This window comes from Falco naumanni, chromosome 6 (genome assembly GCF_017639655.2).
Source record: "Falco naumanni isolate bFalNau1 chromosome 6, bFalNau1.pat, whole genome shotgun sequence".
Classification (NCBI taxonomy): domain Eukaryota; kingdom Metazoa; phylum Chordata; class Aves; order Falconiformes; family Falconidae; genus Falco; species Falco naumanni.
The window spans coordinates 75,924,766-75,943,038 of record NC_054059.1 but is presented as its reverse complement, the minus strand read 5'-3'; the positions used below and the strand labels follow the sequence as shown (position 1 = coordinate 75,943,038).

Here is an 18,273-nt window from a genome sequence, read left to right as displayed (position 1 = left end):
CAGAGGATCACAGTGAGTTTTGGGAAGCTGAGGAATAATAGACAGAATAGGAAGAAGTAGCACACCACAATGAAATGACAGCAAGTTTTTCCTCTCCAGTGCTGAAGGCAGAGGGCTGAAAAATACTGTAATAACCCCTATTTGTAGCTTCTTCCTCACCAAGACAACTTGCTGAATATAAATAAATAAATAAAAATCCCTCGGTATGAAATGGTACTGGTGTCTTTTCAAGTAGAGCATTGCTATAAGAAATATGACATATCTTCAAACTTCCTATGTGTACGTAACGTCATTTAGCCTGCCTGACACACACACTGATTTACTGGCACAAAAGGATGTTGGGGGCTCCTCATTAGACATAACAGTCAAATGCTGCTCCTTTCACAACTTTTGCTTTTTACCTCCTTCTGTACATATTGCTTATCTAACTGCCTGATTATTTACAAACGTCTCATCAAACAAGTGTTTAAAATGCAACACATAATGTGTATTAATATAATCACTAGACTACAAAATAACAGTTGTTCTTTTTGTTTTAGCCAAGGCAAACATACATCCACTATTAATTACACATGCTATAAGACAACTTCTTGATCGCTTCCTTTGTAGATGCATCCAACTATCCACCAACTCTTTATGCACCTATTTTCTACTGGCTTTTCCATGGATATAAGCAAGTATTTTCACACAAGGTTTACTAATGAGTGAGAACATGTGTTGGTTTAGCACAACAAAAGTTCAGTTAAAAAAACAAACACAAAAACAACACTATAGTGAAATGACAAAAAGTACGGGTTTGGGCTTGTTTGTTTGTGAGGTTCGGGGTTTTTTCCTCCAAAAGCCTTATTTTTAAAACACTAGAGCTGTATACAAGCTATAAAGTTATTTACCTCAGGGTCTCAGTCACTTTTCCATCAATTTTTTTTTAGTTAGATGGCTTCAAAAACTTGCTCAACGAGCCCATCAACTACCAGGGCCTGTTTAAAAACTTCTGTCATCCATCTTGTCAAAATACTAAGTTCTTTATTTTCTGATCAAGTCCTAAATAATGGACTGTGGTGCCTAGGACCTCCTACAAGGAACAGTTATGTCATTTAACATGCAAGTTTTAAGTGAATCTACCTCTACTTCTTAGCCAGAACAAAGGCAGAATAATGAAAGTTTGCAGTCATTTCATCAGCCAGTGAACAGGAAGATAATGAGGTTCTGTTTAAATAAGCCAGGCTAGAACAACTGATGAACCTCTTAAATAACTGTATCAGACATCTGTAAACAGGAAGTAGCTTTGTGGGCTGGTGAAAACTAATGAGAAAGAGCCTGAAAGGCATCACCCAACCTAAAATTAAAACCTTGTATGGTCAGTGATACGCATAAGATGCATTTCTCAGAAGAGCCTCAACACGAGCAAACCTTGACACTCCCAGCAATCTCACTGCCAGGAGCATAGCACAGATGTGCATGTGCAAAGGCACAGAAGACCAGTAGGATAGCGGTACACAAATGATCTTGACACTACTTAGCTTGCACAGAGCTAGCAGCAGCTACTGCAAATGCACCGAAAAATACCCAAACTTCTTTTATGCAGAGCTCTCTGTTGAAGCTTGACTGGTAGTCGTAACAAACCTACTTGGTTAAAACTTTGTTTGGACATTTTTGTGCAGTCATCACTATTGGATATACCTTATTTCAGCATTTTTCACATCCGTCATAACGCTTGGGAACACTGGAAGCCGCTTGCCAGCTTCATTTGTTGTATGACTTAATCTTGAAAAAACAGCAAGAGAGGTCTCCATTTATTCCAAAAAGTGTACAGTGGAATATTCTACCTATTACATAAATCTGGAAAATGTCAGTACTAGTCTTTAACCCAATACTATTTTTACTTCTAACAGCAGCTCAACCTGGAAGCAGCCTTATTGACTTTGACTGTTTATTTGCAGCAGAGACATAGCACTTGGTTCCTCAGTAGGGAGGCTGTAAATACCTACCAAAAAACCCTGAGAAATACAAGCAGTTCTAGCTTTCCTCATGAATAGGACCATAGAAGCATCATAGGCAGTCACAATAAAACATAAGGGGGAAAAGCAACTTGCACATCTAGGCTGGATTGAGAAGGAGCTTACTACAAACACATAGAGGCAACATGAACTCAGGTTTCAAAACTGTGATATTATAGCATTTTCTTCAGCATCGGGTACATACCACTTCCTTTCCTCTTTCCAGCAGGTAAGCACAGCAGGAAAAGGAAATAGCAAACACTTACAGCTTCCCCGGAAAACTTCTCCCAGGTTTTCTCCAGGACCTTGTAGCACCTCCCAGACTGGTCTCTCCCTGCTGCCTTCATTGTGCCCAGCTACTCCCCTGACCTCTGACTCAGGTGCAGCTCTGCCTGCTCCACCACAAGCATGTTGCAGCCACCAAAAAGAAAAGCACTAGGCAGTTTTTTAAAAGTGTAATTCCTCACACAACTAACCGTAAGGGGTTTCTGCTATGTAGGACCACGGTGCAAACTCATCCATTTACAGAACATACCAGCAATGTGCAATGAAAACCTTACCTATGATTTGAGGGCTGAACCGTGTTTCCTTTTGGAACCTCTGTATCTTTACATTGTCTTCCATTTTTTCTTGAGAGCTTTTGTTGAATTACTTCTCCTTTATCAAACATAAGGTGCAGGCGGTAACTGATCACCTTTATTACTGTGAAGAACACTGTCACCGAGCTGCAGTACACAAAAACTGTAACTGCATTTGCTGGAAAAGCCTACAGAAGGAAATAATAAAGACATAATCATAACAGTTTATTTTGAGAAGAAACTACTAAAATCTTTAAAGTAATGTTCAAACTCTTTATTCCTTACTGTCTATTATTTGTACCTCTACTGAGTTTTATAACCACAAGTAATATTTCATCCAGTATACTTGAGTTCTGCTCACAAAAAAGGTCTAAGTATTCCTTCAAATTTCAAACCATTTTACAAGATTTATTCTTCTTTTGATTAGCTGTGGATATTATTTATTTTTTAACAAAATCAGTAAAATCTCCCAGTTGACAAACTTCATAAACCCTCTTCAAATACTGCATTCCCAGGATAATGTAGCTGCAGCCTTTCCTAAACTATGAACTTACAAAAATACAGACACAAAATGAAACATTAGTTATCCACAAACAGGAAACCCCTTCTGAAATATTCTGTCATCTTACCCTGCTTCTCAGTTACAATTTAACAGTAAAATCCTGTAGTTTGATCTCCTTTTTCTAACACTTCACATGTTCCCAAGTATCTTTACCGCTGAAGAATTTTAAATAATTAATCAGGACTAGTCAAAGCAAATGACTAAAATGCATTTGGAGAGGCAGCATCTTTGAGTTCTTTTTCTGAAGTTCATAATTGTTAATTTGCAGCTGTTTGTGATGTGTTTGCTGATCTGTGACAAGCACCGTATTTCTTAGTCATTAAAATTAATTACAGTTCAACTATAGTCTGTAAAGTTCTTCCACAGACATAACATACTAACAACATTTTAATATGTAAATACTTCCTTACAGTAAAGGGCAAATCATAGTGATAGACACTTGCAGTTATAATTGAAGGTCCAAACCTTTGACCATTATAGTCATGGAACACCCTTATGTCTTGTCACCCAGTTCCAGTCTCCCAGTGAGTTTAACCTCTTCCCAGTTTTTTTGGTTTTTTTAAACAGAGCATTGTTGTAGCTGCACAATTTGTAGCAGCGAACAAAAAAAAAAAAAAAATCCCAAACAAACAAACAAAAAATCAGGAAGATTTTGAATGCTCAGGATTTGCTAAAAGCCTACCGAAATTTATTTTTAAGAACGGTCTTTACTTTGGCCCTAAAGCTATCATTTTAAGTATCAGCACTGCAGGTCAAGTCTTTTACATTTGGATGTAAAAGATCAGAATTCTTTTCAAATTCATAAATAAATGACATTGACCACACAGGTGAAGGGAGAGGAACACAGCATGCTTGCTTCATCTCTAAAACAAGTCACTGCATTTATCTTGGAGTTGAAATGAACATGTTGAATCATTTCTGTGTTTATTACAAGCCAGCGGGTTGCTATTCTGCTGCTGCTTTTGGCTTAGTGAGACTTCATACCTTCAAGATGTACATGTGAAAATTTTCAGGCAAATCCTTTTTTATGACTATTCTGATTCATACACAAAGAATCTCTTGCACAAAAGTGGAGAAGCTATTTATCATGTAGGTACTACTTACTAATGGTCCCTGACAAGAAAGACAGTACTTTCTACAAGTTGAGGCTTAGTCTGTTAAAAGTACTTTGTAATACCATGTATATATTGACACTAAGCATACCCTTCAGGTTTTTAGCAAATCCGGGCCAGACGCAGGATCAGTTTGCAAGGCCACACTCCCTGGGTATAAGGTTTGATGGATGAGGCTGAAGAATTTGTGGTTTATGACTAATTTATTTGCAAAATACAAGTTAAAAATAGTTTGGTTTCACAAAGAATGATAGCAAATTATCTGTAATGATTTGTTTAATAAAAGATTTGTCCACTTCGCAAGGAATCTCTTCAACTATAAACTAAAAAGCACAGGCTGACCACTTATGAAATAGCAAGTCAGAATGAGTCACTAGAAAAGTGCTCCAGGGGTGATGTTCATAAACCTTAATAAATATTACATGAATAATGTCAAGAGGACACAACAAAAATAGACTTCCACTAGTGCAGTCTATGCGCACAGAGCACGCTACAAGAAAGAATCAAAGGAAGCTCCCAGATTTCTAAGTGGAAAAAGAGGGCCAGTTTTAGCAAGTGCTGAATGCTGGATGTCCTCATCCCTGCCTTGTGACCAGACCTACCGGAGCTGTGCCCGAGCCTGCCTGTCACCTCCCTGCCCATCTGCCCAAGTTACACAGTGCTTCCCCCTGTATACATGCCATGCATGCTCACAATCCCAAGCCTGCCTATCTATAAGAAGGCCAGTGCATCCTTAATATTCTGAATCTTACGGCAAGCTTAGTACAAGCCAACAGCTTGTTCCCTGCCCACATGAACAGGAATTAAGAGAAAGATAAAGCTGAGAATGGAAAGCAATTGATTTTCTGAATCAGGCTTCTTGCACGAGGTCATATGACTGTGGTTGGTGTTCCCAGGTACAGACAGGCGAAAGCTATCAAATCTGCTTGAGCTAAGGAGGAATTAAGTTACAGACCACTAAAGAATTATATGACAGATTCACTTTTGATGCACTATAGTTATAATTAGCCTGGTTTCCTATGGAAACAAGGTTTTATAATTACACCATGTGTCTGTGTATTCATCATCTCTCTCCATCCCCTCTGCTGAATAACTTTTTAATTCTTTGGCTACTTTCAACTCACTTTGAGAGAATACACCCCACTGGGACAAGGTCACAGCAGCACCCCTCCTGCATTAACGAGAGGAACCCATGCAGCTCTCTGACCTTCTGAATGCCAGTAAAATGAATGACAGTAAAAGCTTTGATTGTGCTGACATCTTATTAGAAGCCAGAAAACAACCCATCCACAAATACAAATTCATTAGAAAGCAGGTTTCATGACATCCCACAGGTTTCTGTAGAAGCTGTAGCTCTAGCTTTCTTTGCTTTTGCCCAATTAAAAACTCTACCATAATGTACTTTTTGTTTTCCAGTAGCTTCCGTTGTTATACCCTGCACCAGAACAGTGTGGGGTCTCAGGCAGAAATACAGGCTGGTGTGCTGGGGCTTCCACCCGTCCAGAGAATGGCCAAATTCTTCTCCACATGTCTACTAATGTTATTCAACTAGCACAAAGGCAGAGGTGACTAAGGTACATACCTCCTCATATAAAGGTGTGTAACCTCTAAACAAAATACCACACCTTATAAATTGGATTGAATTACTAATGTCAATTAGACCCAGATGTATCCCACCTGATGCATCTAAAGCAAGACAGTGCTGCACCTGGGCCTCACTGTCTTGGGTGCTACAGAACACAAATGAGGAAACCACTAAATAAAACATGCAGCCAGCCACTACCTCAGGTTGGCAGGGGTATGAGTGGGAATTACAATATTAGAGCCAAAGAGAAATATTTTTATGTTAATTTAGGTGAATTAAGAAGGAGTTGTCCATCACACAGTATAAAACACGGGAAAACAGGCAGCAAACAAAAGTCCAGGTGTACATTCAGTTGTAAGTGTGCATCCTACCACACAATAAATACAGTAAGTACAGTGTAGCTTACCTCTCTTTTGTGGAGGTATATCCTTACTTTTACAGAGAGGTTAAGTGTGGCCAAATGGGACAGGAAGCAGTTAACACACTGCAAGTTTTATTACAGTTTACCTCTGAGTAATTTATGTGCCCACACCCTTATACTGCCACATCATACTTCTATCACAGCATAATTTGAAGATCTAATGCGTATGAACTAACAACCCTTTAAGTTCAAGGGCTTCCTATCCAACACAAGGCAGAAGAAACACTCAAGAAGCCACTCTGGGGACTCACCAAAACGTGGATGCACATTCCCTTGTGGCTTGTAAAATAAGCTATAGTACAAGCATTCCCAAGGTTGCGCATCTCTGTGTCACTGGTGTTTCACTGGGGCTGAATTCAGCCCAGTGACTTTGCATAACAATTGCCACTATTTTTGTACACAAAACACCTGGGAACCCTGGACTTCTTGGTGGAATAAGGTAACTTTAATTCTTAACCTATTATGAGAGTTGAAATGGAAAAGTTAGAAGAGATCTCATGAGAATTTTGAAAGTTGATTTTAACACCAGCAATGCTCCAAATAATATCCGATGTATATTTTTAATTGTATATTTACTGTTACACAGGATAAATGAGAAAGAAAAGGAAGACATGGAAATACAGATCTACATTTTCAGAGGTGGAGAAGCTAATAAAGGAACCATTAGTACCAAAGTAAGCTATGCTGACAAAGCTAGAGTGAAATCCTCGATCCACACGACAGACACAACTTGATACTATAAGCTTCCCGACACTACTGTCAGCATGTCTCTGCTGAGCCAGTGTGAAAAAAATCTAAAAACAGCTGGATGAGGTTTGCCATTTCATTCAAATCAAACCATTTCAGAGAGGCTGTCTTTGATAAAAGTCTGATTAAGATATCATCCCAAGCAAAGCAAAATTTTAAGTAGTAGCACTCTGACTTGTTTTGACTTTGCCATTTCAAGAAATGTCACTTAGTGCTTTAGCCGAATCCAAAACTATTGGTGTCAAGTGTAACATAAATATCGCCCCAAACATTACTGAATAAAACTGCCCAGAGAAAACCTCCTGTTAAAAAGCAGGTTCGAGTGTCCGAGTGGCAAGAATGCATGTCTTGCACAAAGTTTACAAACCACAACTACTTATAAGCAAGAAAACAAATACTTAAGGACATCATTACTCTCAAGCAGCCAGCATAATAAATGCATTATTCTTATCAAGGATGAAGCATTCCCATAGCAGTATATAGCTCAATAACACAAGTCCTGCATTTAACCAGATGATTCATCATAAAGTTGGCCAGTCTGCAGAAAAAGCAAGTCCACCTAGATAGGCAAAGATGAAGCCTGACAGAGAAACAGAGTTCAGTAGATAAGTTAGGTTTTCTCCCCTTCCCGTTAAATAATGTCTTTTTTTACTGTAGCTGTGGTATAAAACCTTTGTATCCAGTGCTATTTTGTGCAACCCTGCATGCCTTCTTCCATGCTATTAGTTCAGAAGTTTCCCACAAGGAAATAAATATTCTTCTAGATGCATGCATCAACTGAAAAAAAAATTAATCTTTACTTTTTTTTTTCTTTTTAATCACAAAAACCACTTTGACAGTAAATCCTACAATGTAAGACTCTTGGTGCTTTGCATAGGAAACAGGCCTTATCAATCAGTTCATTAACTCCATGTTAAGCCATGCTTATAGGAATCTACTACAGCCCACACCACAAAATACAGTATACCAACTGGTTTTTTAAAAATACAAGATCTGCCTTTCACTGGGATTGCAGAGGGATTCATGAATGCTCCTTTGAAAATCAGGCCAATGTCTGACCATGAAAGGTGAAGAGACCTATTCAGAAATTTTACAAAAAAAAAAAAATATCTACAGAACTTAGTTGAGTCACCGTGAGAACCAAAAGGATGGAATCTTTTTCCAGTGGAAGCAATATTCAGTTATAATCACTAAAGAGCACACCAATGAATAGACGTAATGATCCAGCAAACCACGCTTTTAAGCTCTTCTCGCACAGTAGGAAAACACAAAAAAGGAGCAAAAGTTTCAAGTTTTCAAAGACAATAATCTTAAAGTCTGGCAATGAACTCCAGATATTAAAATTATTTATTTGCAACATTTAACTTTGAGCACAAAGAGAGCTGCATGTCACGAAGAGCCACGTGACTCACCAGTGACATTCAGCAAGGCATATTAATGATGTGCTATTTGGATTTTTCCATCTATTTACCCTTCTCAGCAGGTAAGGCTGGAGCAGACTTAGGCTCTACAAGAGCTTTTTTCGAACTAGCGTCCCCACAGCCGTGCAGCACTTGCAGAGGCCGGCGTTGCACCCCTTCCCGAGGCGCCCCACCAGCTGCCTCAGCAGGATTAAGGGGTCCAGCCCCGGACTAACGCACCCGCCGTTAACCTTTAGGGACAAAATCCTTCGGGAAAGACCTATCTTTTAACACCCCCACCCCCTGCCCTCAGAAGCCAGGTGCCCCCCGTGGAGCTCAGACCCCCGCCGCCCCCAGGCCGGGCCCGCGCCCCCCGCCCCCCCGCCGCGCCCCGGGCCGGGTCTCACCAGGTGCAGGGCCATGGGCAGCGTCAGCAGGAACAGCCACAGATAGAGGTGGCAGCTGTTGGTGAATGCGCCCTGCTCCGGGTCGTGGTACCAGCCCCCGGTCAGCGCCGCCCACACGCCCTGCCCCACCAGCCGCGCCGCCGGCGACACCATGGCCGACCCCCGCCGCCACCGCCGCCCCTCAGCCGCCCGCCGCCGCCGCCGCCATGCCGGGCGCCCGCGGATTCTCCCATGGTGCCCCGCGACGCCGAGCATCCCGCCCGCCCCACCCCGAGCGCCGCCGCCGCCGGGAGGCCGCTGCCAACGGGCCGCCCCCCCTCTCCGCCGGACACAGCGACCCGCGCGTCCCCACCGCGGTGCGGGGGCCGCTGCCCCACCGCCGGGCCGGGGGCCGCGCCCGGTTGCCGGTAGCGGGCGGCAGCGCGGAGAGAGCGCAGGGCGGAGAGGGGCCGGGCCGAGCCGCGCCGCGGCGGGCAGGGGGCGGGGGGGCCGTTCTGGCGCGGAAGCGTCCGTCACCGCGGCGTCCCGCCCCGGGCGGATCGAGGTGCCTCCGCAGGTGCAAAAAATGCGCGGCCGACGGGCGGCAGCGGCTCTGGCGGCGGAGCTGCGGGCCGCGTCGGTCGGAGCGGCACAGAGTCGTTTAGGTGGGAAAAGCCCTTTAAGCTCATCAGGTCCGGCCGCTACCCCAGCCCTGCCAAGCCCAGCACTAACCCACGGCCCTCAGCACCGCGTCCACGCGGGCTCTAAACACCTCCAGGGATGGCGACGGCACCATCGCCCTGGGCAGCCTGTCCCAACGCTTCACCACCCTTCCCGGGAAGAAATTTTCCCGATACCCAACCTGAACCTCCCCTGGCGCAACGTGAGGCCGTTTCCTCTCGTCCTGTCGCTCGTTATCCGGGAGAAGAGACCGACCCCCGCTGCCTACGGCCCCTGTCAGGTGGCTGCGGAGAGCGATCAGGTCCCCCCTGAGCCCCCTCCTCTCCAGGCCAACCCCCCCAGGTCCCTCAGCCGCCCCTCACAAGGCTGGTGCCCCAGCCCCTGCCCCAGCCCCCTGCCCGGCTCTGGACACGCTCCAGCCCCTCCACGTCCCCCTGCAGCGAGGGGCCCAAAGCTGAACGCAGGGGTCCAGGGGCGGCCTCACCGGTGCCCAGCGCAGGGGGACGGGCACTGCCCTGCTCCTGATGGCCACGCTGTGTCTGCTACAAGCCAGGATGCTGTTGGCCGCCTTGGCCACCTGGGCACACTGCTGGCTCCTGTTCAGATGCCCATCAACCAGCACCCCCAGGCCCTTTCCCACCAGGCAGTTCCCAGCCCCCTGCCCCAGCCTGTAGCGCTGTGTGGGGTTGCTGTGACCCAAGTGCAAGACCCAGCAGTGAGCCTTGTGGAACCTCATACAATTGGCTTCAGCCCATCAGATCCCTCTGCAGGGCCTTCCTGCCCTCAGGCAGATCAACACTCCCACCCAACTTGCTGTCATCTACAAACTTACTGCTGTCACAACCCCCACCATCTTGTTTCATTGTCAGTTACTCATTTTGCTTGATGCATCATGAGTTTCGGATCTTTGCCCAACTTTAGTGTTGACCTTTTTTTGTCTTTTTGAGCTGTATGTTGGGCAGGCAGTTGGGCAAATTCCTTAAAAACCATTTGGTTTCTTTTATGAATGAGTTTAAAGTGAAACACAGTCTGCCTTGCGTTAAAGAATTTCATGGCAGCTGACCTCAAATTAGCAGAGTGAAGAGGTACATCAGGGGCAGGGGAGCCTGGGTGCGGGAAGCAGGGGGAAGTGAAGCTGAATGGGGGATGGAACCAAGTGGAAGCCTTCAGCAGGGGAGGCCAAAGGCAGTGAAGGATGAGACATATGGATAGGGGGCATATCCCTATGGGATACCCCTGAAGGAAGGGGCATCAGGCTAGGCCGTGAACACCAGAGCTGATCATACACAGCACACACTCCTTCTTACCGTCTACCATCAGAAAATCACTGTGAACTTCAATTGCATGTCTCTCGTCAACACCTTCCAGGGCCTTTTCCACAAGTATAGACTTTTGTTGCAGTTAGTTTTGTGAAGGATGTGTGTACAAAATGGGGGCAGCCAAGCAGCTTGCACATTACTTCACCAAATTTACCCTACTTTCATTGCTCCTGACTGTGGCTACAGCTTCATGGACAAAACATGCTGTTCTCATGTACTCTGCACGGACCTTTTAGACAAAGGTAAAAGAGACCAAAGATGCTATTAAACAACCGTATCTGTGAGCTAATGAACCACATCTCAGCTCGCTTCCTGATGTTGCAGGCAATGTGGCCATGTTGGATGCCTGTGTTGGCTTGATGGGATGGACAATACAGCAGCAGGAATGAGGAGCAGGGGAGGAACGGCACTGTTCCTTTCAGCAGCACTGGTACCCTTCCGATACCTGTGGATCCACAGCCACAAGGCTCGAGTACTTGCTTGGTGTGTCCTCAGTAAGCAGTGAAGTCTCTTGAGCTCTATGAAGGAGGCACAGTCCCAGCAGCGCCTCGTATGCTACTCCTGTAAACACATCTTACTAAAACTGCTCCCTTGTTGAGTGGAAATTTTTATATTTTTTTACCCTTTGCAGATTCTTTTGCAAGATGACAAAGTTGGTTAACACAAATGTAATGACTGAATCAAGTGTAATAGCCAGCTATGAATAATATTTTTGATGTGTAGTAATCAAAAATGTTAATTTTCAAAAACTATGGAAGTTGTTTTCCACCAGGCGTACTGGCAAATAAAATCAATTACAAGCACAGCTCCAAAAGAGATGAGTAAACAGAGGTGGAAATGAAAAGCTTCTTCAAAACCTCCTCTCTCCTTGAGACTTCTAACTCATGTAGGTTATTATTTGGAAATCCCAGATAATGCAGGCTTCATTGGGGTTGATATAACATTGTGTCTTATTAGGGTGTCTTGTCTGCCCATCGCTCATAGCTTTCAACTCTTCCTTGACTTTGGATAATGTTGACACCAAATGTTTTTTGGTATAATGGTACTCGCAGAAATGAAGGGTTCCTGTAATATCCAGATCAGGACATGCGTTCCAGAGACACGTAGATGCACAGTGCTGTATCTATAGTTGCAAGAGTGCTGAAATGCTACCACTTTTTTCTCAAGAGATGCCAATGACAGACCAAGCCGAAAGCTTTGCCCTGTATGCCACTCTTCTCAGCGGCAACTCCACTAGATGGTGCCACCAGAAAAGCTACAGCTGCGTTAGTGTCCTCTGTAACTTTATTTCCATTATTAGAACTCCTTATACCAAGATCCTAGAGCAGTAGGTGCTCAAGAAACACAGCACAAAGAATAACTCAAGTGTAGTAATTTCCAACGGACAGTAGTACTTCAGAGAACAAATTCTGGAGTAATAGCTCTAAATAAACGTTTAAACTTTTCACTGTACTGCAACCAATACCTCCTCTGACCCAAAACATTCCACACTTAATTAGCTCCTGCAGATTCTTTTAGATAACAGATAAAGTTCAAGGTGGAATTTGTGTGGCAGAATGCTTGTATTACAACATGCTTCATGGCTTTTATAATAAGGCAAATATGCAGATAAGGAAAAGGCTTGTAATTATCTCTCTGAATAGCTTCAAGGCAATCTTATATTAAAGGAAATGGGAAAAGAGTCGATAAGACATGCAGGTTTTGCATTCTTTCTTTTTGGTTAACATGGTTCAGTAAGTCCCTTTCTGCGTAATTTTATTTTTGCCTCGTGTGTACAACTATAAACACAGTTTAGACAGCGGGATAAACATGAATTTCTGATTTCTGGGTACCGTAATTATTTTTTTTTGTAATTACTGCCTTTATGTTGGAACCTTAGCCCTGCGATATCCAGCCGCAAACTGTGTTTGTGTAGGGATGCACAGCGCTCCAGCGGTGGGGGTTTGTGCGAGGAGAAGCATTCATTGTGCCAAGCTATTCTACGTGGCAGCGTGGTGTGACACCTTCCCCAGGCCTTTCCCACCCACCCAGGGCCTGGCCTTGTCCAGAACCACAGCTCCCGCCACACACAGCCATCAGCTCCGAGGATGGCAACACATGTGCTCTGAACCGCAGCGCTGGCGGCCCACACGCTCCCCTCCGTCTGCTGTGGTTTAGGAAGCGATACCATTTTTCCACCTAAAACCAGAAAAGTCTTGATCCAGAAGTAGCACGGGCGCAGCAGTTGCTGATTTCCAGGCAACCCCCTAAGGCAGGGGTTGTGCCACTGCGCCAGGCGGAGCCGGGAGCCCCTCGGCCCGTGCGCAGGCGGGTGGAAGAGGAAACACGAGCCGCGGAAGCTCGGTTTCCTCAGGAACTGCCCGGGTTTTATTCCGGGGAAGTCCTCAGCGCGGACATCCACGGAGAGGGGGAGCTGCCGGCGGAAGCGCGAACCCCCGGCCTGCCCCGCCGCCCCCGGGGATACAGCGGGCCGGGGCGGGCGGACCGCGCCGAGACACCGCTTCGCCGGGGCCCACGGGCTCCGCCCGGTGCCGCACCGGGCCCCCCCCGTTCGCCGCGGTGCCGTTACGCCGCCCCTGCCCGGAGGGGACCGTAGACGACCACCTCAGCCGCGCGCCCCGCCCCCTCCCCGCGGCGGCCGGAGCCTGCCAGTCTGCGCGCGTGGGCGGGCGCGCGCGGGCACCTACCTGCCCGCCCGCTCCCCCGCCCCCAGCCCTCGGCCCCACGTGACGGCCGGCGGCCAATCCCCGGGGGCAAAGCGCGGAGGCGGGAGGGAGGCCGCGGGGCGCCGCCGCTCCCCTTCCCCGCCTTCCCCGCGCGCGCTTGCGCCCTACCTGCCGGAGACCCGCGGCGGCGGCGGCGGCGACCGGGCCGGGCGGCCCCGCCCCTGCCCCAGGCCCCGCCCCTGCCCCTCCCGCGGCTCCCGCTCGGCGGCGGCGGCAGGTGAGGATGCGGCTGGGCGGGCGCCCCCGCGTCGGCGGCGCTGGCGGCCGCCAGGGCTGAGGTCGCTGCCATGGCTCTGCCGGGCGCCGGGGCGGCGGCCGCCGGCGGGGGTTCGTGCCCGCTGTGGACGGCGCTGTACGACTACGAGGCGAGCGGCGAGGACGAGCTGAGCCTGCGGCGGGGGGACGTGGTGGAGGTGCTGTCGCAGGACGCGGCCGTGTCCGGCGACGACGGCTGGTGGGCGGGGAAGATCCGCCACCGTCTCGGCATCTTCCCCGCCAACTACGTGACCCGGCAGCCCCGCGGCGGGGTGGCGGCGGCGAGCGGCGGCGGCGGGCGGGGGGACCCCGCGGGAAGCCTGACGGAGATCGACTTCCAGCACCTGGAGCTGCAGGAGATCATCGGCGTGGGAGGCTTCGGGAAGGTGTACCGGGCCACCTGGCGGGGCCGCGAGGTGGCCGTGAAGGCGGCGCGCCAAGACCCCGACGAGGACATCACGGCAACGGCGGAGAGCGTGCGGCAGGAGGCCAAGCTGTTCTCCATGCTGAGGCACCCCAACATCATCGCCCTGCACGGGGTCTGCCTGCGGGAGCCCAACCTCTGCCTCGTCATGGAGTTCGCCCGCGGCGGCTCCCTCAACCGGGCCCTGGCCGCCGCCGCCGCCCCCGGGGCCGGGGCCGCCCGCGGGGGCCGCCGCATCCCGCCGCACATCCTGGTGAACTGGGCGGTGCAGATCGCCCGCGGCATGCTCTACCTGCACGACCAGGCCATCGTCCCCATCCTGCACCGGGACCTCAAGTCGAGCAACAGTGAGTCCCGGCCGGGGCGGGGGTGGGGGGATGCCGGGGTGAGGAGGGGCCCTCGCACCGCCGCGGGCGGCCGAGGGGACGGCGAGGGGCTCCCCGGGCCGCGGCGGCGGCGCCCGCCTCAGGCTGCCCGGCGAGCGGGGCCGTGTGGGCCCGCCGTGACGGCGCGGGGGCGGCTCGCTCGGCGAACGGGCGGCCGGGCCGCGGCCGGGCACGGGTCGGGAGCCTGGCTTCACCGGGCGGCGGGTGTCGCAACATGGGCGGCTCGGGCAGCCCGTGCCAGCAGCTGGGGCTGGCGGCGGGGTGGTTGCCTGGCGGCGGGCTGGCAGCGGAAGGGCGGGGGAAGAGAGCTCACCTGCGGCGCAGGCAGAGCCCCGTCCCGGCAGCTCCCTTGAAGCGGGACAGAACCCCGTGCGCGACCACAGTGCACATCCAGAAGACTTCTCTTACCGCGCTGTGCGGCCCTAGCTTTTGAAGGTTACAGCAAACCCAGCGCCTTGGAAAGGAAAGGCTTAATAAGGTTTCGCTGCTGAGCGATCATACGTATTTCTGTTTTTCGTTGTGTGCGTTTAGCGTTGCTGAAATTCACCCGCTTGGCAAACACCAAGACAGAAAAGACGGTGGCTTAAAACCAGTAGAAACTCTTGTGCACTTGCCAGATTTGCTTTCAGCCGTTGGCACAGACAAAGGCACCTGAAAAGACGAGGTTGCTGTTCAGTTCATGCTGAATGGATCCTTGGTCCGTCTGTCAGTACGAGAGCATCTAGGATTTTGGCAGTTGTGGTGTTGGAAGGCTGTCTTACTAGAGCAGATGTTTATGACTTGCTGTTATAGTTGTGTTTTGAATTGGTGACCCAAAAGGGGAAATCTGTATGCTTCCGTAAATGTCTAAAGCCATTTTAACTCGCTTTCCTTTTTGTTCTGAATGTGCCAAATGTGCAGCAACATGTTACTTCCCTCCCACCCCCGTTAGGAGTCCTTAAATAGTCCAGTAGAAATAAAAAAGCTTCATTCAAGTTTGAAGCACTTTGTTTTAAAAGCCCTTTGCAGCGTGTCTTGAAGGTCATCATGCATGGGTTGTTAAGACAAGGCTCAGTCATGGGACTGTTCCTGAGAATACTTTCACTATTTGATAAAGAAAGGACCTAGCTCAGCTACCTTTGTGGTTCTGTCTGTAGCACAAGACAATAAACTCTTGGAACATACCTTTCAGGTCATGGCCAACATCTTAATTTCTAGCAAGTTGTCTGTAGGCAGCTTGTGCCCTCCTAGTCAGCTGCTGTGTTTACTGAGTTGCTGTACCTTAAGTATTAAGTGGCTTTCCTTAGACAAAAGTGGGTTGCTGCATTTGAGCCTCCCAAGGTGACAATGGCAAAGTCCATATCTGAAATGAATTCATAACCCTGTGGTTTAGCGTAGCACCTAGAGCTGAGTCAGTTACTGCTGTGAACTGATTACCGTTATCACCTCTGTGTATGTGGATAATGGCAGAGCATTTTAAAAAAACATGCTTTGGTTATAACTTTGGTATATGTACCTGTTTTGCTGCTTTCATTACTGCTGTTGCACATGTGCTTAATTAGCTACTTAGTTTTCTCACCCAGATTTTGTAGTGAAGTTTGAATACAGTATCGAATATGGTAAATAAAATTATGTCTCTTGATCAGCCAGCTGAATGACAACATTGGAAGACAATGGTATGCTAGTGGTGCAATATACTATTGTACACTATTGTAATTAAGTTCAACATGGAATTTAAAATGACTGCCAATCGTGACAGTATCCCCTGTTCTATTAACCCATCCGTTCATCAGAAGTTTCACTTTATACTTTTACTGTAGTCTTTTCCAGTCTCACACAGTGGGAGTGGAAACCTGCCAGGGTTGACCGATGGACTTGTTTGGTGTGGCTAGTAACAGTTCAGCAGTGGCTATAGCTGCAGGCAGGGATCCAGCGGCATGCGTTCCTCGGCTGCTCGCTGCTGCTTTTCATAGACTGCTGGTGGTAGTGGTTCAGTTCTCTCCATTAAGCAGTTCTAGGTAGTATACAAATGTTTGAGTTTTGTGCTAGCTCAGTTATTTTCATTAAGAAGGAGTTTTTCTTCCTTGTCCAACAAATTAGAAAAATGACTGTCCTTAACATGGTGTAGTAAGGAAAGCTACTCGAGCTACTTCCTTAGCAAACAGGCAGGAACTAATTTTTCCAGTCAGGGAAAGGGAGCCCCTTCCACCAGTGTATTTGATCCAGAAAGGATATATGTCTGGGCTTGTGGTTGGCAGGCAATAGGCAAAGCCAGCATCTCAAAGACAAGGGTGTTATTTCTCTCCAAGTAGTTTTATGGAATTGGAATCTGTAGGACAGCGTCTCTGGTGTGGTTTCACTGGTGCCAAATTGACGTGACGGGGGAGAAGGTGCCACAAACAGAAGAGCCATGAGAGCCGCAGCAGGGTTTTAATAACAACAACGACCATCTAAGTTTGTATGCACAAGTTTCCTTGGGCTCCTTTTTTGGGAGGTGGGAAAAGGTTTTTGTTTCTGCCAAAGCAAAAAAAAAAAAGGGAAACAAATAGATATGCAAATGTTTCCTATGTTGGGAAGAAAAACTAACAAGCTTGAGGGCTGAACAAGGAAGTAAGGAGCAACTCTTGAGTTATGTTGGTAGCAGCTTCTTCAATTCTGTAGAATTGTAAAATAAACTTACTATTTAAAGGTTATTCAGAAACAGACAAAGGTGTAAAGAACACTTTTAGCTTTGGGTATGTGTGATAAAATGAAACATAGTATCCATGGCCTCTAATGTTGATTTGCAAACTGTGGGTGCTTTATAAAATCTTGTGCAGGTGGCATGGTGAGAAGTTTCTCTGAAAAAGAACATGGTCTATTTTGAGAATAACGTCCTCATAAGCAGTTCTTATGTTTTTTTATGTTCATAGATATACTTTATAGATTAAGAAGATCACCTCCTAATCCTTAATTTTAGGTTAACTTTACCTATCTAAAGCCTGGAGAAAAAAATTGAAAGAAAGTTTTTCAAACCATCATGGATAGTCAAGGAGTTTTGAGTTAAACGATATTTTGACTGAAAGGCAGGGGTCTTAAAAATCGCAAAAATACTTGAACATTCTTAACTGTCTCCTGGGTTCAAACTTAAACTTGGTTAAGTGTGTCAGTCGATTACGATAAAGTTATGTTTTTCTGAAAATAAAAGACAAGCATTCATCTGCAAGACTGGGCACTAATACTTACATGTCTTTTTAGCCCATCTCAGCTGTTTTGCTGACTCTTTGAAAGGGTAACTTTTTTTTTCTCTGGTGGAGTCAAAATGCTTTTTTGTGAGCAAGGGCACTCACCCGATTAGTTATGAGACCAGTGGTTTTTTAAGGGCTTGGTGCAGCTTCTCCTGATTCTTTTTAGTATTCTGAAGAAGGCTAGTAATATGTTTGGGTAGAGTATGCAAGGTTTTTATTTTCTGAAGTCTAGTGTAGAGAAAGCAGAGGTTTGCAATTCTGGGATTGATTTCAGACTGTGCACTTAACAGTCACATTTCAGACTTTTACCTTAAAAAATAAGCAGTTTATCTCTAGTGCAGCAGCTTTGTGTACTTGTAGGAGAAGTTACAAAAAGTTCAGAGTATCTTGCTTACGGCATAGGCCCATCCATGAATGCAAAGTAAAGCACAAAGCTGATTCTGTGCAGATTATGTGTACTAACACAATACTGATAAAGTGGTTTGTTG

At 47.1% G+C, this 18,273-nt stretch overlaps 2 protein-coding genes across 4 annotated transcripts in view; one reads left to right on the top strand and one right to left on the bottom strand.

The window, feature by feature from the left end:
* Positions 1–8,963, bottom strand: part of PCNX2 (pecanex 2) — a 159,806-nt gene extending 150,843 nt beyond the window's left edge. Inside the window, exons 1-2 of the mRNA XM_040597716.1 lie at positions 8,810–8,963; positions 2,558–2,763 (exon numbers count right to left, since the gene is read on the bottom strand). Coding sequence (XP_040453650.1) covers positions 2,558–2,763; positions 8,810–8,962 — 359 coding nt within the window. The 5' untranslated portion in view covers position 8,963. The remainder of the gene's footprint in view (positions 1–2,557; positions 2,764–8,809) is intronic.
* A 4,749-nt stretch (positions 8,964–13,712) lies between these two features.
* Positions 13,713–18,273, top strand: part of MAP3K21 (mitogen-activated protein kinase kinase kinase 21) — a 43,411-nt gene continuing 38,850 nt past the window's right edge. For 2 of the 3 annotated variants that reach the window (XM_040598356.1, XM_040598354.1), the window contains exon 1: positions 13,714–14,540. In XM_040598356.1, coding sequence (XP_040454290.1) covers positions 13,802–14,540 — 739 coding nt within the window. In that variant the 5' untranslated portion in view covers positions 13,714–13,801. Of the gene's footprint in view, positions 14,541–18,273 lie in introns of all 3 variants that reach the window. The other variant, XM_040598353.1, reaches the window with a different exon arrangement.